Consider the following 22217-nt stretch of genomic DNA (forward strand, 5'->3'; position numbering starts at 1 on the left):
AGTACATCATAGGAAATTGATGTCTATTTCAAATTATTTTTAAAATACAACCATAAAATAAATAGATTTTTGCTCTTCTCGCTAACTGCAAATGATTGGGTCTTGTTATTATGTTTAGCTAGCTGTTCTTTTGTTATGAATAAGTGTCATCATATATTCCCCATTTGCACAAGGCTGGCAATAGGCTGCTTTTGCCTTCTTGCAATGCAATAGTTCAACCACCTGAAACTGTTATGCATATGCAGGGTCTAAAGTTTGCGGGAGGATTCGTACATTCTCACATCATGTTCAGCTTTTACAGACTCCAACTTTTTTGTGAAAACCAGCGCACGAATGTTTTGGGGGCAGGTTATGTGCATGAACAACGTTTATAAATGAGGCCCCTGGTGTTGGAGAGGGGCCTGAGAGATTATGGGCCTGAGAGATGATGTCTATAAACTATTCCCACCAGTAGGTGGCAGTATAGCCGGGGGGGGGGGGGGGGTTTAGAGATGATGTCTGTAGTTCGAGCCTCCCGGTTTCTGGCGAGGAATTTATGAAAAACAGTAGTGGGATTCGTTCATCACACGGGGCACCGGGCCATGCTAAACGAACGCGCTCAGTACTTGACTTCATCTGAAAGGGGTGTAACCTATCCCATAAACATACTCACCAACTCGACGCATATTTGGCTTATCAGCGCGCTCATAACTTCAGGTAAGTCACAACTTTTACCTTTAACTTACTGTTTAGGCCTACTTTAATAATTGCATTATTGTGTCGGCCAATAGTTGATAAATATCAGAAGAAGAAAAAAAATGGTAGCCTGTTTGCCCTCTCAGTTCAGCTATTACCAGTATTTTTAGTTAACGTTCCACTTCTTATTGTGCCAACACAAGTGTCATTGTGGAATGTTAGCTAAAAAGACTGGTACCCAGACTATTGTTTTGGGGGTCGTATGTCGACTATAACAAATTAGACCGTAAATTATAGACGTGAATGATTACATTGCAAAGACAACTTGACGCATTGATGCACCACCTTTGAACAATTGCTGTCATCTTGGAGTCTAATTAACACAGTTCTTTGGATGGCAACTTTATAAAATGTCCCATAATTGCAGCCTCTAGAGAAGGACATTTAAAGGGAGAATCTGGGATTGGTAGGCCTACATCCATTTTCTGATTCTTGAAACATATAATGAATACATGCCTCACGAGTTTATGTCTAACTAACCCCACCATAACCCAACATGTCAGCTTGTTTACCTCAATTGTTTGCAAACAATGTAATTGTAAACTAAAACTGTAGAGCTTCAAAACTCTCGAATGATCAGTCCTTGTTCCATTGGATGGTCAGTCCTTGTTCCATCAGTGGTTACAGTTTTCGAGCCCCATCACTCAGCTGCAGTGGTGGAAGAAGTACTCAATTGTCATACTTGAGTAAAAGTAAAGATACGTTAATATAAAATGACTAAAGTAAAACTGAGTCACCCAGTAAAATATTACTAAAGTAGAAGTCTAAAAGTATTTGGTTTTAGTTATACTTATTAAGTATCAAAAGTAAAAGTATATATAAAACCAGACACTACAATTGTTTTGTTTATTTAAATTGACAGATAGCCAGGGGCACACTCCAACACTCAGACATAATTTACAAATGAAGTATGTGCTTAGTGTGTCCGCCAGATCAGAGGCAGTAGGGAGGACCAGTGATGTTCTCTTGATAAGTGTGTGAATTGGACAATTTTCCTGGCAAAATGTAACAAGTACTTTTGGGTGTCAGGGAATATGTATGGGGTAAAAAGTACATTTATTTAATTTGATATACTTTACTATAAAAATAGTAAAGTAAATCACAGATACCCCCAGAAACGTAAGTACTTTACACCACTGCTCAGCTGTTTACCGAAAAAGTGTCAGGATACACCTTTCTGCTTACATGATAAGAGTTCTGCCACATCAGAAAAATTGAGGCCCTAATTAAATTGCCCAATGCTCTCATCTCACTGGGTACAGACATCAGTTCAACGTCTATTTTTCCTTTACATTTGGTTGAGTTGTCACCTAATGTGAATTCAATGTGAAATCAACTAAAAATATCACCATGTCATTGGAATTAGGTTAAGTTGAGTGAAAAAATATAAAATGCTCTTATATTGGTGGCTTTTTGCAAATCCAATCAGTTTTCCAAGTAGATTCAATGTCATCACATTGATTCTTTTGGTTGAAATTACATGGAAACAACGTTTATTGATTCAACCAGCACAGTGGGATGGGTGTACACACTTGAGGATATAAGTGATTCATTCATATAATACAAACAGCCCTATGTGAGCATTGTGACTTCAGAGTAAGGCTGTGTACTCAGCACACAAATATGGGATTTTCATTATCAGGTTGGGACAGAACCAATGGACTATGGACCTTTCAGTGCAAACAGATAGATAAATGTGAATTCTCTATAGCCAAGGGATGTCTCACCTGAAGGGGATACTCCAAGTCTGAGAGAAATAGTACCAGACAAAAGTTTGGACACACCTACTCATTCCAGGATTTTCTTTATTTTTGTACTATTTTCTTCATTGTAGAATAATAGTGAAGACATCAAAACTATGAAATAACACATATGGAGTCATGTAGTAACCAGAAAAGTGTTAAACAAATAAAAATATATTTGAGATTTTCCAAAGTACCCACGCTTTGCCTTTGACAGCTTTGCACACTCTTGGCATTCTCTCAACCAGCTTCATGAGGTAGTCACCTGGAATGCATTTCAATTAACAGGTGTGCCTTGTTAAGTTAATTTATGGAATTTCTTTCTTTAATGCGTTTTGAGCCAATCAGTTGTGTTGTGACAAGGTAGGGGTGGTATACAGAAGATAGCCCTATCTGGTAAAATGCCAAGTCCCTATTATGGAAAGAACAGCTCAAATAAGCAAAGAGAAACGACAGTCCATCATTACTTTAAGACATGATGTTCAGTCAATCCGGAAAATGTCAAGAACTTTTAAAGTTTATTTGTGAGTGCAGCCTCAGAAATTGCAGTCCAAATAAATGCTTCACAGACTTCAAGTAACAGACACATATCAACATCAACTGTTCAGAGGAGACTGTGTGAAGTAGGCCTTCATGTTTGAATTGCTGCAAAGAAACCACTACTAAAGGACACCAATAATAAGAAAACTGCTTGGGTCAAGCAATGGACATTAGACCGGTGAAATCTGTCCTTTGGTCTGATGAGTCCAAATTTGAGATTTTTGAGGCCAACCGCCGTATCTTTGTGAGAGGCAGAGTAGGTGAATGGATGAGCTCTACGTGTGGTTCCCACCATGAAGCATGGAAGAGGAGGTGGGGGTGCTTTGCTTGGTGACACTGTCTGTGATTTATTTAGAATTCAAGGCACAATTAATCGATACGCCATCCCATCTGGTTTGCGCTTAGTGGAACTATCATTTGTATTTCAACAGGACAATGACACAAAACACACCTCCAGGCTGTGTAAGGGCTATTTGACCGAGAAGGAGCGTGATGGTGCTGCATCAGATGACCTGACCACCACAATCACCCAACAACAACCCATTTGAGATGGTTTGGGATGAGTTGAATTGCAGAATGAAGGGAAAAGCAGCCAACAAGTGCTCAGCATATGTAGGAACTCCTTCCAGACTGTTGGAAAAGCACTCCAGCTGAAGCTGATTGAGAGAATGCCTAGGGTGTACAAAGCTGTCATCAAGGCAAAGGGTGGCTACTTTGAAGAATATAAAATATATTTTGATTTGTTGAACACTTTATTGATTACTGTAAACTCAGCAAAAAAAGAAACGTCCTCTCACTGTCAACTGCGTTTATTTTCAGCAAACTTAACATGTGTAAATATTTGTATGAACATAACAAGATTAAACAACTGAGATGTAAACTGAACAAGTTCCACAGACATGTGACCAGCAGAAATTGAATAATGTGTCCCTGAACAAAGGGGGGGTCAAAAAAGTAACAGTCAGTATCTGGTGTGGCCACCAGCTGCGTTAAGTACTGCAGTGCTTCTCCTCCTCATGGAGTGCACAAGATTTGCCAGTTCTTGCTGTGAGATGTTACACCACTGTTCCACCAAGGCACCTGCAAGTTCCCGGACATTTCTGGGGGGAATGGCCCTAGCCCTCACCCTTCGATCCAACAGGTCCCAGATGTGCTCAATGGGATTGAGATCCGAGCTCTTCGCTGGCCATGGCAGAACATTGACATTCCTGTCTTGCAGGAAATCACTCACAGAACGAGCAGTATGGCTGATGACATTGTCATGCTGGAGGGTCATATCAGGATGAGCCTGCAGGAAGGGTATAACATGAGGGAGGAGGATGTCTTCCCTGTAACGCACAGCGTTGAGATTGTCGGCAATGACAACAAGCTCAGTCCGATGATGCTGTGACACACCGCCCCAGACCATGACGGACCCTCCACATCCACATTGATCCCGCTCCAGAGTACAGGCTTCAGTGTAACGCTCATTTCTTCGACGATAAACGCGAATCCGACCATCACTCCCGGTGAGACAAAACCGCGACTCGTCAGTGAAGAGCACTTTTTGCCAGTCCTGTCTGGTCCAGCGATGGTGGATTTGTGCCCATAGGTGACATTGTTGCTGGTGATGTCTGGTGAGGACCTGCATTACAACAGGCCTACAAGCCCTCAGTCCAGCCTCTCTCAGCCTATTGCGGACAGTCTGAGCACTGATGGAGGGATTGTGCGTACCTGGTGTAACTAGGACAGTTGTTGCCATCCTGTACCTGTCCCGCAGGTGTGATGTTCGGATGTACCGATCCTGTGCAGGTGTTGTTATATGTTGTCTGCCACTGCGAGGACGATCAGCTGTCCGTCCTGTCTCCCTGTAGCGCTGTCTTAGGCGTCTCACAGTACGGACATTGCAATGTATTGCCCTGGCCACATCTGCAGTCCTCATGCCTCCTTACAGCATGCCTAAGGCGCGTTCACGCAGATGAGCAGGGACCCTGGGCATCTTTCATTTGGTGTTTTTCAGAGTCAGTAGAAAGGCCTCTTTAGTGTCCTAAATTTTCATAACTGTGACCTTAATTTCCTACCGTCTGTAAGCTGTTAGTGTCTTAACAACCCTTCCACAGGTGCATGTTCATTCATTGTTTATGGTTCATTAAACAAGCATGGGAACAGTGTTTAAACCCTTTGCAATGAAGATCTGTGAAGTTATTTGGATTTTTACGAATTGTCTTTGAAAGACGGTCCTGAAAAAGGGACGTTTCTTTTTTTTGCTGAGTTTACATGATTCCATGTGTGTTATTTCATAGTTTTGATGTCTTCACTATTATTCTAAAAATAAAGAAAAAACCCTTGAATGAGAAGGTGTGTCCAAACTTTTGACTCTTACTGTACATCCAATTAATTGATGTACTGTAGCCCTGTGATGGAATAGCAATCCTTTCAAATAATTTGCATTATTTTCTACTTTTTGCCAGGGGGATGATGAGGAACCTTATACTGCTGGCTATCTTTGGAGAATACCTGCAGGTGGTGAAAAGCAACCCAAAATGCCCAATATATGGCTCTATAGCAGCTTGCACCAGCCAGTCTCTATATCAGGTCCCTGCGCTGCCTCCATACATTACCATTTTGTATATGAGGGATAACTACATCAGTGAGATCAATGAGACATCCTTCTCTGGGCTTGAAGGGTTAAAGGAACTGGACCTCAGTTGGCAACAAGTGAATGGGCTTATTATAAGAACTAACACCTTTCAAAGGCTGGAAAACTTGGCAGTGCTTTATTTAGGGTATAACACAGGTTTACAAATTGAGCCAGATGCGTTTGTGGGACTGTCCAACCTGAGAGCGCTCTCTCTGTATAGGTGTGACCTGACTGAATCTATTTTACAGGGTGACTATCTCAAGCCCCTGGTTTCCTTGGAAACACTAGATCTGTATGGTAACCAGGTGAAAATAATCCAACCTGCTCTATTCTTTGTGAACATGACAGATTTCCAAGAGCTAAACGTTTCCCTAAACCGGATGGAAAGCATATGTGAGGAAGATTTGCTTGGCTTTCAAGGCAAACACTTTCGGCTCCTCAAGTTGAACAGCCTCTATCTATATAGCATGACTCAGTATGGCTTTGACTGGAAACGATGTGGAAATCCTTTTCGGAACATGTCCATGGAGACACTTGACTTATCTTCCAATGGATTTGATGTGGACAAGGCAAAACTGTTTTTCAATGCAATCCAAGGGACCAAAATCCACCATCTTATTCTGGAACACAGCACCATGGGGAAATCATTTGGTTTCAGCAATGTGAAAGACCCAGACAGGCAAACATTTGAGGGCCTCGAGAATAGTAGTGTCAAGATTCTAGATTTGTCCAAATGCTTTATATTTACATTGCAATATGCAGTATTCAGTCCGCTGAGAGAGGTAGAGGACATAACAATAGCCCAAAACAAAATTAACCAGATTGACAGGGAGGCGTTTTTTGGTCTTCAAAATGTACAAAAGCTCAACCTGTCACACAATCTTATAGGGGAAATCTATTCTTACACGTTTGACAATCTACCCAATATTTTAGAACTAGATATATCTTACAACCATATTGGTGCATTGGGATATCAGGCATTTAAAGGACTTCCAAACCTACAAGTTCTGGATCTTACAGGAAACTCTATTCGGGGACTAGGTACATATGGTTCTCTTGCACCACTACCAAACATCCAACTTCTTCGTTTGGCTGATAATAAGATTACATCCTTAGAGGGCCTCTCTGTCTTTGCTCCTAATACGATCATACTTAATGTTCAAAACAACAGGTTAACTAATTTAGAGGATGTATACACAGTTTTAGCTAAATTAATGCACATTGAGTTTCTCTGGTATGGTAACAACTTCATAAAGTGGTGCACCCTTAACAATAATATTTCAGTGCCAGCTGTGAACTCTCTGAAGCTGCTTGAGCTAAGGAACATCGCCTTGCAGATGATATGGGCACGGGGAGAGTGTATGCATGTATTTCAACATCTTGGCAAGCTTTTAAGTCTGGATTTAAGCTTTAACTCCCTGCAGGCTCTCCCAGATGGTATATTTAAAGGCCTCATCTCTCTGGAAGAGATGGATCTTCACTTCAACTCACTCACATACCTCAAACAAGACATTTTTCCAGAGAGTCTCAAAACGGTTGATCTCTCTTACAATTTCCTGGCCTCTCCTGACCCAGAAGCTTTCCATTCTCTCAGCTGGATCAACCTGTATAGGAATCAATTCCACTGTGACTGCGGTCTGGAGGACTTTCTGACGTGGCTGAAAGGGACTAACGTGACTTTTCCTGACCCTGGCGTGAATGAATTCAGCTGTGAGTTTCCTTCAGATCTCCATGGCATCAGCCTGTTGAATTTCAGCTCAGTCATATCGTGTGAGGAGGATGACGAGAGGCTGGTTCAGGAGCTGAGGCTCTCGCTCTTCATCGGCTGCACAGCGCTCATCATCCTGATCATGGTCGGATCAATCGTTTTCGCTCGTCTCCGTGGATTCCTCTTCAAAGTTTATAAAAAGTTGACTGCCAGGATCCTTGAGGGCCCTAGGAGGGATCCTTCTGCTGATGGGCCTCGGTACGACGCTTACTTATGCTTCAGCAACAACGACTACAAGTGGGTAGAAACCGCCCTGTTGAACAGACTAGACTCTCAGTTCGCGGAGCGAAACGTCCTCCGCTGCTGCTTCGAGGTCAGAGACTTCATCCCAGGTGAAGATCACCTGTTCAATATCAGGGACGCCATATGGGGGAGCAGGAAGACCGTTTGTATCGTCTCTAAAGAGTTCCTCAAGGACGGCTGGTGCCTGGAGGCCTTTACCCTGGCTCAGAGCAGGATGCTGGAGGAGCTCAGAGATGTTCTCATCATGGTGGTCGTGGGGAATGTCCCCCATTACAGACTGATGAAACATGAAGGCATTAGGACCTTTGCCCAGAAGAGGGAGTACCTGCAGTGGCCGGAGGACACACAGGATATTCAATGGTTCTATGAGAAGCTCATGTCCAAGATTCTTAAGGACAAAAAGTACACCTCCAAAGATAACAATAGGGATATCACACTTGTAAATATGACAGTTGGAACTTAATGTTGTTGACTCATTTTTCCACAGCCTGTATGCTTAAGCGAAAATCTTATTTAACTGTACTGTGAATTCTTACATCAGTCATTTTTATTTTGTCTGTATAGCATTAAGAACTTTTCCCATATTGATTACAGGCAAAATGGAGAGGGTCCTCTGTCTTTTGGCATAGCTTGTTTTTGACCACTAGGTGGCAGTCAACCTTTATTCACTAATATTGGAACTGTGAAACGTTACCTTCTGTATAAATCAAATCAAATTTTATTGGTCACATACACATATTTAGCAGATGTTATTGCCGGTGTAGCGAAATGCTTCTATTTTTGGAAGTTTTTTTTTTAATGAAAGAAATAACAAATAACAAAAATCAAAATACTGCGAAATTGCTTTGGCGCTAGAAGCAGAGCTGCCATGTCTGTCGGCGCCATCTATGATTGTGTTTTGCAGTGTGTACAATGCAAAGTTCTCGTGGCTTACATTTACACGTTGTAATATAACTAATGTAAGGATTTTGGTACTTTTAATAAAACATTCCAACTTCTCTACTACTCTAATAATAATTGTGAACTTTTTCTGAGGATTTAAAAAATGACTGAATCGTATCTCCTCCCTACTTCCTCAATATAGAGTCTGTCTGAAAACTGTATGCCACCAGGTAGAGTAACACTTCCTGCTGTAAGGAGGAGCGGAGAATAACCTCATCCTCTCTCAGAAGTCACAGCCCACTGGGCACAGATGTCAGTTCAATGTCTATTCCACGTTGGTTCAGCCTAATTTCATTGAAATGACGTGGAAACAACGTTGATTCAACCACTGTGTGCCCAGTGGGAGTGTTTAAGACCCCTTTATGGAAACCTTGCCTGACCTGTGTTAACACAGCACACATTTAGACATCTACTGTTATTGGAAAGGTTTTTGAATGTACATGTAAACTAGGCCTACCATATAACAACCATTTCAGTTTTCTAACTATCTAATATTTTCATTTAAAACTCTTAACGTACTATACCATGGATCTCTGATGGAGATAATGTAAAAGTGTAACCTTAATGATTATGTGATTTTTCTCATAACTATGAGAAGATAGAAAGCACAGTGCAGTTTTACAAAAACTGTAACTTTAACCACAAATCATGAGAGGAAAGTGCTTCTGTTCAGGTGTAGGATCTTAATTTGACCTATATTGTCACAGCAAAATAAAGCTGCATCTACAATATTTGAATGTTTAGTCCATAATGTTGCTTAATCGGTGGTTAGGACAAAACTAGGTTACATTAAAAGTGCAATACTGTTAATATTTTTTTGTGAATTTATGTAAATTGTGAAGCTCATCTGCAGGAAAATTCTCAGCAACAAGAGTGATCAAATTTAAGATCCTACAATTGTATTATGCTTCGTCAAATACTCAATTTGCAAGAACCTTAGAGCTCAAATTGAGAAGATTAACAAATATTTCCCAAGTAAATAAACTACAGGTCTCTGCTTTAGTTATTTCAGGGATCCGTAGTATTATTGGAACAGAGGCGCACACTGGTCAGATTCTCCTCACAGGAAAATGTAATAAACGCTGCCCCATAACCATAGCAAATATTTGACCTCAGTTAAAAACAAATATAATGATATGCTTTCCGTTCAAGCTGAGGTGAAATCCATTGATCGGAGTGGTCAATCTACTGTGAACTGGCTTGGTGTATAGAGACCAGGGAACACAGTCCATCCAATCTGGGTCATATGAAGCCCAGTTCAGTATAACAGGATCTCTCATGCAAATAGCTCTAACCAACCACACTTTTCCCCCTGGTGGGTAAAATTAAGCAATGCGTTTTTAAAGGTTTGTGTCTTTGTTTGTGTGTTTGTGTGTAGGGTATGGTTTGTGTGTAGGGTATGGTTTGTGTGTATGTGTGGTGGGTATGGTTTGTGTGTATGTGTGGTGGGTATGGTTTGTGTGTATGTGTGGTGGGTATGGTTTGTGTGTATGTGTGGTGGGTATGGTTTGTGTGTAGGGTATGGTTTGTGTGTAGGGTATGGTTTGTGTGTATGTGTGGTGGGTATGGTTTGTGTGTATGTGTGTAGGGTATGGTTTGTGTGTATGTGTGGTGGGTATGGTTTGTGTGTATGTGTGGTGGGTATGGTTTGTGTGTATGTGTGGTGGGTATGGTTTGTGTGTAGGGTATGGTTTGTGTGTAGGGTATGGTTTGTGTGTAGGGTATGGTTTGTGTGTATGTGTGGTGGGTATGGTTTGTGTGTATGTGTGTAGGGTATGGTTTGTGTGTATGTGTGTAGGGTATGGTTTGTGTGTATGTGTGGTGGGTATGGTATGTGTGGTGGGTATGGGATAAGGAGGTTACAAAGCAAAACAGAGGTTAGTAGTAATGCACAGCTGTACCTTTGACTTTCATCTCTATTCCAGAAGGGGATAAGGGAAAATAATATAGACAATGTTCTATTGGAGACCACAGAGGCCTGTCCACACCTCAGTTTTCTGTACTTGTTGACTGCAAAAACAGTCAGGTACTGGTAGCCTACTCAACCCAGGCTAGAGGCCATGTGGTAGTAAAGGAGTTGATGGAGCACCTGCAGACAACTTCTCTGATTGCGGTCTGTCCTCAGAAAGACAGGCCTGAGTGGGCATCAAGAGCATGGAGTTTTAATGGAGCATAACTGCTTTTCCCGTCTTCCCCTGGGGCTCCGGCTGTGAATGTTTGGTGCGGTATCAGCCTTCAGATTCCACACAGGGAAGAGAGGACCTATTTCACAACTGACCCTTTGGAAACAGGTGTTTTCTGCACTTGGAACGCTGGAGTGGCCTTGCCAGCGTGGGGAGAGAGCAGGGGGATAAGGGAGGATATTATGTCTGTCTCCGTCACCTGTTTTTCCAGCCATATCTCCCCTACAGCTTGAAGTTCCACATTATTCATGTTATTTTCCCTGGTAATTGCTTGTTATGAAAATGCTGAATGAATCTGTATCTTTATTTAACTAGGCAAATTCTTATTTACAATGACATCCTCCTGGAAAACAGTGAGTTAACCGCCTTATTCAGGGGCAGAAAAGATTTTTACCTTGTTAACTCTGGGATTTGATCCAGCAACCTTTCAGTTATTGGCCCACTGCTCTAACCACTAGGCTACCTGCCACCCCAATCTATGGTAGTCATGTAAGGTGAACTTCAGGATACGGCTGTGCCTCAGACTCCATTTATTTATTTTATTTTACCTTTATTTAACCAGGTAGGCTAGTTGAGAACAAGTTCTCATTTGTAACTGCGACCTGGCCAAGATGAAGCGTAGCAATTCGACACATACAACAACACAGAGTTACACATGGAATAAACAAAACATAGTCAATACAGTAGAACAAAAGAAAACAAAAAGTCTATATACAGTGAGTGCAAATGAGGTAAGTTAAGGAAATAAATAGGCCATGGTGGCGAAGTAATTACAATATAGCAATTAAACACTGGAATGGTAGATCGGCAGAAGATGAATGTGCAGGTAGAGATGCTGGGGTGCAAAGGAGCAAAATAAATAAATACCAGTATGGGGACGAGGTAGGTAGATAGCCTATCTGTAAACAGCCCATCTAAGTACAGGTGCAGTGATCTGTAAACTGCTCTGACAGCTGGTGCTTAAATCTAGTGAGGAAGATGTGAGTCTCCAGCTTCAGAGATTTTTGCAATTCGTTCCAGTCATGGGCAGCAGAGAACTGGAAGGAAAGACGGCCAAAGGAGGAATTGGCTTTGGGGGTGACCAGTGAGATATACCTGCTGGAGCGCGTGCTACGAGTGGGTGCTGGTATGGTGACCTGTGAGCTGAGATAAGGCGGGGCTTTACCTAGCAGAGACTTGTAGATAACCTGTAGCCAGTGGGTTTGGCGACGAGTATGAAGCGAGGGCCAACCAACGAGAGCATACAGGTCGAAATGGTGGGTAGTGTATGGGGCTTTGGTGACAAAACGGATGGCACTGTGATAGACTGCATCCAGTTTGTTGAGTAGAGTGTTGGAGGCTATTTTATAGATGACATCACCGAAGTCGAGGATCGGTAGGATGGTCAGTTTTACGAGGGTATGTTTGGCAGCATGAGTGAAGGATGCTTTGTTGCGATATAGGAAGCCGATTCTAGATTTAATTTTGGATTGGAGATGCTTAATGTGAGTCTGGAAGGAGAGTTTACAGTTTAACCAGACACCCAGGTATTTGTAGTTGTCCACGTATTCTAAGTCAGAGCCGTCCAGAGTAGTGATGCTGGACGGGCGAGCAGGTGCGGGCAGCGATTGATTGAAAAGCATGCATTTAGTTTTACTTGCGTTTAAGAGCAGTTGGAGGCCATGGAAGGAGAGTTGTATGGCATTGAAGCTCATCTGGAGGTTAGTTAACACAGTGTCCAGGGAGGGGCCAGAAGTATACAGAATGGTGTCGTCTGCGTAGAGGGGGATCAGAGAATCACCAGCAGCAAGAGCAACATCATTGATGTATACAGAAAAGAGAGTCGGCCCAAGAATTGAACCCTGTGGCACACCCATAGACTGTCAGAGGTCCAGACAACAGGCCCTCAGAGTTCAGTGTGTCAAATCGATCAGAGAAGTAGTTGGTAAACCAGGCGAGGCAATCATTTGAGAAACCAAGGCTGTCGAGTCTGCCAATAAGAATGTAGTGATTGACAGAGTCGAAAGCCTTGGCCAGGTCGATGAATACGGCTGCACAGTAATATCTCTTCTCGATGGCGGTTATGATGTCGTTTAGAACCTTGAGCGTGGCTGAGGTGCACCCATGACCAGCTCGGAAGCCAGATTGCATAGCGGAGAAGGTATGGTGGAATTCGAAATGGTCAGTAATCTGTTTAACTTGGCTTTCGAAGACCTTAGAAAGACAGGGTAGGATAGATATTGGTCTGTAGCAGTTTGGGTCAAGAGTGTGTCCCCCTTTGAAGAGGAGGATGACCGTGGCAGCTTTCCAATCTTTGGGAATCTCAGACGATATGATAGAGAGGTTGAACAGGCTAGTAATAGGGGTTGCAACAATTTCGGCAGATAATTTTAGAACGAGAGGGTCCAGATTGTCTAGCCCGGCTGATTTGTAGGGGTCCAGATTTTGCAGCTCTTTCAGAACATTGGCTATCTGGATTTGGGTAAAGGAGAAATGGTGGGGGCTTTGGTGGGTTGCTGTGGAGGGTGCCTGGCAGTTGACCGGGGTAGGGGTAGCTATGTGGAAAGCATGGCCAGCCGTAGAGAAATGCTTATTGAAATTCTCAATTATAGGGAATTTATCGGTGGTGACAATGTTTCCTAGCCTCAGAGCAGTGGGCAGCTGGGAGGAGGTGCTCTTATTCTCCATGGACTTTAGTGTCCCAGAACTTTTTTGAGTTAGTACTACAGGATGCACATTTCTGTTTGAAAAATCTTGCCTTAGCTTTTCTAACTGCCTGTGTATATTTGTTCCTAACTTCCCTGAGAAGTTGCATATCACGGGGGCTATTCGATGCTAATGCAGAACGCCACAGGATGTTTTTGTGCTGGTCAAGGGCAGACAGGTCTGGTGTGAACCAAGGACCATATCTATTCCTAGTTCTACATTTTTTTTGAGTGGGGCATGCTTATTTAAGATGGTGAGGAAGGCACTTTTAAAATAATAGCCAGGCATCATCTACTGACGGGATGAGGTCAATGTCATTCCAGGATACCCCGGCCAGGTCGATTAGAAAGGCCTGCTCGCAGAAGTGTTTCAGGGAGCGTTTGACAGTGATGAGGGGTGGTCGTTTGGTCGCAGACCCATTACGGATGCAGGCAATGAGGCAGTGATCGCTGAGATCTTGATTGAAAACAGCAGAGGTGTATTTGGAGGGCGAATTAGTTAGGATGACATCTATGAGGGTGCCCGTGTTTACTGATTTGGGGTTGTACCTGGTAGGTTCATTGATCATTTGTGTGAGATTGAGGGCATCAAGCTTAGTTTGCAGGATGGCCGGGGTGTTAAGCATGTCCCAGTTTAGGTCACCTAGTAGCACGAGCTCAGAAGATAGATGGGGGGCAATCAGTTCACATATAGTATCGAGGGCACAGCTGGGGGCAGAGGGAGGTCTATAGCAAGCGGCAACAGTGAGACTTGTTTCTAGAAAGGTGAATCTTTAGAAGTAGAAGCTCAAATTGTTTGGGTACAGACTTAGCCTGCAGAGTTCTGTATTACTTTCTATCTTTGCAGTAGATTGCAACACCGCCCCCTTTGGCAGTTCTATCTTGGCGGAAAACGTTATAGTTAGCAATGGAGATTTCAGGGTTTTTGGTGGTTTTCCTAAGCCAGGATTCAGACACGGCTAAGACATCTGGGTTGGCAGAGTGTGCTAAAGCAGTGAGTAAAACAAACTTAGGGAGTAGGCTTCTAATGTTAACATGCATGAAACCAAGGCTTTTACGTTTACAGAAGTCAACAAATGACAGCACCTGGGGGGTGGGAGTGGAGCTAGGCACTGCAGGACCTGGATTAACCTCCACATCACCAGAGGAGAAGTAGGATAAGGGTACGGCTAAAGACTATACGAACTGGCCGTCTAGCACGTTCAGAACAGAGAGTAAAAGGAGCAGGTTTCTGGGCACGATAGCATAGATTCAAGGCATAGTGTACAGACAAAGGTAAGGTAGGATGTGAGTAAATTGGAGGTAAACCTAGGCATTAGAGATGTTTAAACCAGGTGATGTCATCGCATATGTAGGAGGTGGAACAACATGGTTGGTTAAGGCATTTTGAGCAGGGCTAGAGGCTCTACAGTGAAATAAGACAGTAATCACTAACCAGGACAGTAATAGACAAGGCATATTGATATTAGAGAGAGGCATGCGTAGCCAAGTGAACATGGCTGGGGACATGGCGATTCAGACAGTTAGCAAGCTAACAGTTAGTAGGCCGGAGCTAAACAAGCTAGCAGTTAGTAGACCAGGGCAAGCTAGCAGTTAGCAGACCGGGTGAGCAAGCAAGCAGTTAGCAAGGGCTAGCAGTTTGCAGACCGGGCAAGCTAGCAGTTAGCAGACCTGGTTAGCAAGCAAGCAGTTAGCAAGGGCTAGCAGTTAGCAGACCGGGCAGGCAAGCTAGCAGTTAGCAGACCAGAGCCCGGCAGTTTAGCAGTTAGCAGACCGGGTTAGCAAGCAAGCAGATAGCAGGGGCTAGAAAGTTAGCCTTTGGGGGGGGGGGGGGGGGGGGCGCAAGTCTGTTTTTGCCTCTTCGTGCGGTGACCTCAATAGACCAGTTGTGGAATTAGTAGGGTTCCAAGTAGCTCTAGGTAGCTAGCAGGCCGATGTTGTAGCCCAGGAGTATGCTTCAGTGGTAGCACAGGAGCCCTGGCCGGGCTAGCTTCAAGCTAAATTGGTGCTTGCTCTGGGATGGAAACGCTAGCCAGGAGTAGTTATCCGGGATTGCGGTTAGCTAGTTGTGAATAACAGATGAAAATTTTCAGTTTGCGGTAGGAATCCGGGGATAAAAATAACAGGTCCGTTATGCTCTGGTTAGAGTCACGTTGTTCGAACTGGCGAGAGCTTTCCGAGCTGAAGGTTAGCTGATGACTGCTGGCAATGGTTGACTGATATCTGGTAGTTAGCTGGCTAGCTTCAGTTGAGGGATTCCAGATCCGAAGTAAATATAAATACTTTAGGAGAAAAAAGCAGATCCACGCCACATTGGGTGAGGCGGGTTGCAGGAGAGTATTTAGATGACGAGGTTTAGCAAAATATTTTAAAGGATATGCGACGAAAAATATGTAAAACGATATATACAAGGGACACGACAGGACAAGGACGTCTGACTGCTACGCCATCTTGGATCATTTTAATGTGCTGTGCACGATGAAATACCAAGTTAAAGGAACTCAACTCATGGCAATATGGGTTACCACTCATCATTCTCTGCCTAATTTACAGTACACTCACTAGAGGCTAGCCCTTTATGATAGAGTAGATTGAAGACCTTCCTTAGATATGAGGAGCAGTCTCCTCAAGTACAATTTTCTCAGGTAAAGATCAGATTGGCAGAATGCTTCCGTTAACCATCTGAGATAAGTCTGTCAATTTGTGCCATGTGTCTTTCTTGTAGTTCTCCCTGTAGTGAGAGTTCACACAAAAGAAAGATGTGGATAGCCATCTTCCCCAGTCAAAGGTGCATATTGTTTTTTTTCTGTGGAATTCCTCAGGTCAGGACTGCATAAACATTGGGGCTCGGTAAACAAGGGCAAGTTTACACAGGAGACATGTCATTTTGGAAAGTTTCCAGCCAGTGAGAAGTTCAAACAGTTGCGCCTATGAGTGACAGAGGTCCCATCTGCACCCCTCAGAGATTGTCAGGGATGGGGATTTGTACTGACTGGAACTAGATATGTGATTGACAGCTAAGAAATGTCTGGGCAAGGGTCAGACAGGAACTATGCACAAAGTGTGAGATAGAAAAGGAGTGGAACAATTAGAAAGAGGACTTTGCAGCTGCTTGAGGAATTTCTACTCACTCACACCATATAGTTTCATTGTACCCCTGATCAATGTTAAAACTGATCTGTGGATTTGAGTGGGTGATGGTGTCGGAGACTAAGGGAGATGGGCTACAGTACCACCTTGGCCTCTCTCTCACAGATAATTACAGGCGTCTGGTAGCCTAGTTCAGAGCTGCATCTCTGACATTAATTCACGACTGAAAGTATAATTATAACTCTGTCTGTTGTGCTGAGTCATACTGCCTGCAGAGCCTGCCGGTCTAATGTATATGTTTGCTTTGCAGCAGCAGGTTTGGCCAAGATCTTGGACCACCAGGGAAACCTCTTAGGTGGGATGGATGGCAGGAGCCAGAACAGCAAATAAAACACATGACTTTGAATGAATGGATTTGGTCAATTTATAGGATACGTTTAACAAAGGGAGTAAACAGAATGTAATCAATATGTTACAAAATGAAATGATAGGACACAGGAGTTATACTATTCCTGGGTTTTAGATTTTCTCTTTATAATTCATGCCTTTTACATCATTGCTGTCTGTTAGAAAATTGCTCAGTTACATGTGTAGATGGTCAAGAGCGTTGGGTTACTAACCAAAAGGTCACTGGTTCAAATCCCCGAGCCAACTAGGTAAATGTGCCCGTGAGCAAGGCACTTCACCCTAATTGCCCCCTGTAAGTCGCTCTAGATAAGAGCATCTGCAAAAATGTCTGAGACCTGCTGATGTCCTGCTGTGTATGATTCTGTCCTACTGTGTAGGATTCTGACCTGCTTGGAATGTGATGCAGGCTCTTGGGGAGTGAAGATTAGAAATCAAACGTCTGTGTGGTGTAGGAGAGCAAAGAGCCCAGCACCGTGGCCTCAGGCCAGACTGAGACAATCTTCTAAAGACTATAGCAGCAGTGAGACAATGAAACAGGTGTTATTTCAAACCGTGCCCTTTGAACAAACCCTCAATATACTTTTCATTTCATACTGTAGGAGCGGAGTGGAAAGAGACAGACAATCTTGTTAAAATGACTTTATAATCATACAGTACATCTTTCATATTGGACCAAAAGGCATGTGGCAACGTGAAACAGACTACTAAGGCCTGTGGTTCTTATGGAATAAAGTCAATGGTTCACCATTCCTTAAACAGGTTAGAGCTTCATAAAATTTCAGTGTACTCAAAAATAATACAGTACATCTGACCGATCAAACCAATATCTGCACAGTAGAAACAGTAATCACAGAATATATAGGGACATACTTTTACATGAACGACATAAGGCACTTGGTCAGTGAAATATCCCAAACACTTTAATTGCACAGGGACACTGCTCATGACAGCTTGATATGACAAAAGTTTACTCTTTAGATATAGTCTCTTTGCTGTCAACATAAACTTTCAGATGCGGGTTTTGAATTTATTGCAAGAGCAGGCACATTGGCATCAGCTTTTGGCGCGTTAAACTCAACAGAATTGCACTTTACTTTTAAAGTCCTGTTAAAACAGTAGAGTTTCTTGGGAGAGGCTGAGGATGCCCTCTCTTTTTTGGGGTTCTGTTTGCACGTTTTGACACTTTCTTCCCATGTGACGGGAGTAGTACTGGTTTCAAGCTTCTTGTTGCCAGGCATCTTATGACAAGCGTCCTTTTGCATCGTAGTGGACACAAAATTATCCACGCTCTGATCCCTTGGAGCGTTTACCGTTTTCTCTTCCGCCCTCTGTGTTTCATGATTGGCTATGCAGCACCCTGTGTGTATGTGAGCTAATGTGCAGCCCAGAGCGGAGGCAGGAGGCCTGTGAGTCTGGGCTGGGGTGGTGGGGCTGCCACTAGGGCCAGAGGATGCTCCAGTCCGGTGTACTTCCTCCAGCCCAGCTGGGGCTGAGTGTTGGTCCCTGGGGAGGCCACCTGTGAGGGGGACAGTGTGAACACAGTAGTTTCTGAGGTGGCAGGTGTGAGGGCCCTGTCTGGGCACCCTGCCCGGGGTGCAGTGGTGGAAATGGGCTGGGGGACAGTGGACATAGTGCATACGGCAACCTATTGGTTTGTAGACTGCGTCCAGAGTGGAAAGGAGGGTCTGGCCTTTGTTGGCATGGCTGCCTGTGAGGGGGAATGGGGACTCCTGGGTGGCTTGAGTACATGGGTGGGGGGTCCACTGCATACCCATAGACTGGTGAGGGGGATCTCCACATGTGCAGGTTGTGTTATGGGAGTACTGGCATCTGGGTGTGGCGTCAGTCGCCAGTATGCCCAGTCCATTTTCAGAGCAGGGACCTCTGCCAGACTCTGCCTTGCTCTTAAAGGGGATGTGTGTGCAGGGGGCAGAGTGGGGGGCTATTCCATTATAGAGCTGGGTGCACGTCTCCTGTTCCTCTGCAGGTTTCTCCTCGTTCTTTTGGTTCGAGGCTAACGGTTCCAGCTCGTAATGCTCATGCTCCACCTCTCCTCCTCGACTGTCCAGTTGGTACTTGGTGCCATGCTTGCCCTGGGGCGAGGGGACGTTGGTGGTGCCCTCTTTGAAAGCCTGGCACTGAAACCTCTTGGGCAGGGGGATCTGTCCGCAGGTGCCCTGGGGGCCCAGGCAACGGCACATGCACTGGAAGAAGAATGTGGCAAAGGCCCAACTGATGCACATGATGAGCATCATGAAGGTGCCCAGCTGGGTATAGGCCAGCACCGTGGACGGCATCATCATCGCCCCGGCAACAAAGGTGGTGAGCGCCGCCATGGCGATAGCAGAACCCATCCGGCCAAGAGAGAAGACTACCTTCCCCTCGCGGTCAGGCTCGGGGGCAAGGCGATAGGCGACTCCGTAGTGCACGGCGAAGTCCACCGACAGACCCACTGCCACCGAGATGGTGACCGACTCCAGCACGTTGAGCTCCCAGCCCAGGAGCACCAGCGAGCCCACTGTGACGAAGATGGTCCCCGCGATGGAGAGGATGGCGTAGAGGCTGATGATGATGTTCCAGGTGGTGAGGAGCATGACCACGAAGGCCACCACCACGGACAACGCCATGGCGATGAGCGTGCCGTCTGATAGGCTGTCCTGCAGGTCATAGAACTCCAGGTTGCTGACGAACCAGCCGTATTTCAGCCCGTCTGGGGCATTCTTCAGCTCCTCCTGAATCCAGGTGTCCACCTCGTGGTAGAACTGGTGCATCTTCTCATAGGCCAGTGTGAACAAGTAGGTGCTCTTGAACTCCAGGACGATGGCCCGGATGGTGTCGTTTATGTCGAAGCGAGGACCGGGGGTCTTACTGTCCAGGTGGAAGCTGGTGCTGCGGTCCAGCTCCATGATGGCTCTCTTGATGCATAGCTCAAAGACATCCTGCTTGTAGGGGAAGGTAGACTGGCTGCAGCAGGGGTAGACAGAGGCCTCTTCACAGTCCCGGTTCTCCATCCACTGCTTGAAGGTCTCGATGAAGCAGCTGGTGAAGTCCTGCTCCTCCGACTGGAACACGAAGCTCTGGTTCCTCAGCTTCTGGCAGAAGTTGAGAATCCACAGCTGGGAGGCCGGGCTGGCGATGTTGAAAGTGTTGTCCAGCATCAGCTTGCCTTTGTTCTTGGGGTTGAGGGGGTCCCCGTTGTCCACGGGGGTGACCCCCCAGATGATGGTGATGGGCATGTGCAGGTCCTCCCCATGGTGGACCCTCTCGAACATGAACAGTTTCTTGTACTCAGCGTCGTAACGCTCAAACGGGTGGGAGGATCGGAACACTTTGAACTCAGACAGCTCCAGAGAGGGTAGCTTCATCTTGGGGTTGACACACACCACGTACGCCCCTCCCACTGTGAAGGCCAAGAAACAGAAAAGCCAGAGGTAACGCAGTTTGATCACGATGCACGGCAGCACCTTCTCAAAGAAGATCCTGGAAGCCTCAGAGATGGTGAACAGGCACTTGTTTGCTTTCTGGCACAGATTGGCCCAGAGGGTGCGGGTGCAAAGCCCTGTCTGCTGGTGGGGAGGTTTAGAGCAGGTGAAGATGTTGGGCAGGTAACGCTCATGGAGCACCACCACGGCTGGCAGCCAGGTCACCATCAGTATGTAGTTAACCAAGATGGCCGTGCCGGCGTAGACGCCGAAACAGCGGATGGCGGTGATGTTGCTAACGTAGTTGGCATAAAAGGCGGCGGCCGTGGTAAAGCTGGTGACGAACATGGAAAGGGCGGCGTGCTGCAGAGTGATGCTCACTGTCTCCGACAGCTCAGCGTTGGGCTTGTCGAACTTGGTGTAGTTCCACACGTCACAGAGGACAAAGGCGTCGTCTGCCCCGATGCCCACCAGGATGATGAGTGCCGTGAGGTTCATGAAGGGGAAGAACTCAAAGTCGAACACCATGCGGTACAGGAAGTAGGACACGATTAGGGAGCTGATGATGGCAATCATGGTCATCAGGGTGATGAACACAGAGCGGGTGTACACACACATCACAACCAGCACAATTACTATGGCTATGGCTGGATACACGGTATCCGTCAGTAGGTAGTCCTGGAACAGATTGTGTTTGATACCGAACTCTATCCCCGTGATGGTGGTGACGCCGTCCGAGGAGTTCCAGTTCTCAAAGTTGTCCAGGTAAATGTTCATCATGGTCTCCCCTTTCTCTGTCGGGGAAAACAACATGCTGTGTTTAAGGGTGGGGATAAGGTAGTCTGTGTTCTTTGGGCTCAGGAAGTCTTTGTCCACCAGGAAATGGAGGATCTGGTAGATGGCGTTGTACTTGGTGCACTTGCGGGGGACGTTGGTGCACTTAGACTGGTCCTTCCGGCGAGTGGTCATGTCCCAGCAGTCGGGACCCAGGGTTCCGTTGTGGTAGTACTTGGCACAGGAGCGCAGGATCTTGAGGGTGTGTGACACGTCGCGCTCTGTGATCTTCTGGCAGGAGGACTTGTTGGTGAGGATGGCAACGTAGTTTCCCAGGGTCCAGCTGGGGCAGCAGGAGGCGTCAGTGGTGCGCTGGCACAGGCTCCAGTACTGAGGGTGGGAGCGCACCTGGGGACAACACAACAGGAGATAAGAACAGAGTATGACTAGAATAGAACAGAACTATTGACCCAAGGAGATCAGACTCCAGCCATAACATGACTAATATGATGGGGCTTATTGCACCATTTGAAATGAGAAAATGCTGAGGCACATCTTCAACAGTGATGTTCCACTTACCCGTGTATTGTCCAAATTGCACATAGATTTAATTGCTTGTATGTTCCACAGGTTCTTCCCCTCTGCAGATGTGAATACTAATCTAGAGTATCTGTCACCTACACATACAGTAAAGAGCATCTGGTTAGCATTTCATCACAGTTGAGCATTGTCAGTCAAACCCTTAATAGACAAACAGAAGAAGCGTGAAGAGTTTGTACCTGGGACATCACAGAAGAAACTGTCTTTACTGAAGTCCCAGTCAGCTTGTCTTTTATCTCTGTCAAAGTGATCTTCAGCCCACCTGTCCTCTTGGTGACTGGAATAAAAAGTTGAAGTGTGATTACACTGTTGACATTTCATACATTTGTATAAAAGGTTCCTTTAATTCTGAAGATCTACATGAAAGAATAAGATGTAATCCACTTAAAGCATACATACTAATTTTTCACTTGGTAACAAAATGAAAAAGACAGTTAAAAATAGCGTCATTCTTAAACAAATGAAG

The 22217-nt window shown here is 45.0% G+C and overlaps 2 protein-coding genes across 4 annotated transcripts in view; one reads left to right on the forward strand and one right to left on the reverse strand.

The window, feature by feature from the left end:
* Positions 1-558: 558 nt before the first annotated feature.
* tlr5m (membrane-Toll-like receptor 5) lies at positions 559-8653 on the forward strand. Of its 2 annotated transcripts, XM_021611227.2 has the most exons (2): positions 559-696; positions 5468-8653. In XM_021611227.2, the coding sequence occupies exon 2, from the start codon at positions 5472-5474 to the stop codon at positions 8109-8111; it is 2640 nt and encodes an 879-aa protein (XP_021466902.2). In that variant the 5' UTR covers positions 559-696; positions 5468-5471; the 3' UTR covers positions 8112-8653.
* Positions 8654-17579: 8926 nt separating this feature from the next.
* Positions 17580-22217, reverse strand: part of LOC110529680 (protein dispatched homolog 1) — a 73998-nt gene continuing 69360 nt past the window's right edge. For both annotated transcript variants that reach the window (XM_021612113.2, XM_021612112.2), the window contains 3 exons: positions 21931-22028; positions 21731-21828; positions 17580-21559 (listed from right to left, as the gene is read on the reverse strand). In XM_021612113.2, coding sequence (XP_021467788.2) covers positions 17951-21559; positions 21731-21828; positions 21931-22028 — 3805 coding nt within the window. In that variant the 3' untranslated portion in view covers positions 17580-17950. The remainder of the gene's footprint in view (positions 21560-21730; positions 21829-21930; positions 22029-22217) is intronic.

This window comes from Oncorhynchus mykiss, chromosome 8, assembly GCF_013265735.2.
Source record: "Oncorhynchus mykiss isolate Arlee chromosome 8, USDA_OmykA_1.1, whole genome shotgun sequence".
NCBI classification, from domain to species: domain Eukaryota; kingdom Metazoa; phylum Chordata; class Actinopteri; order Salmoniformes; family Salmonidae; genus Oncorhynchus; species Oncorhynchus mykiss.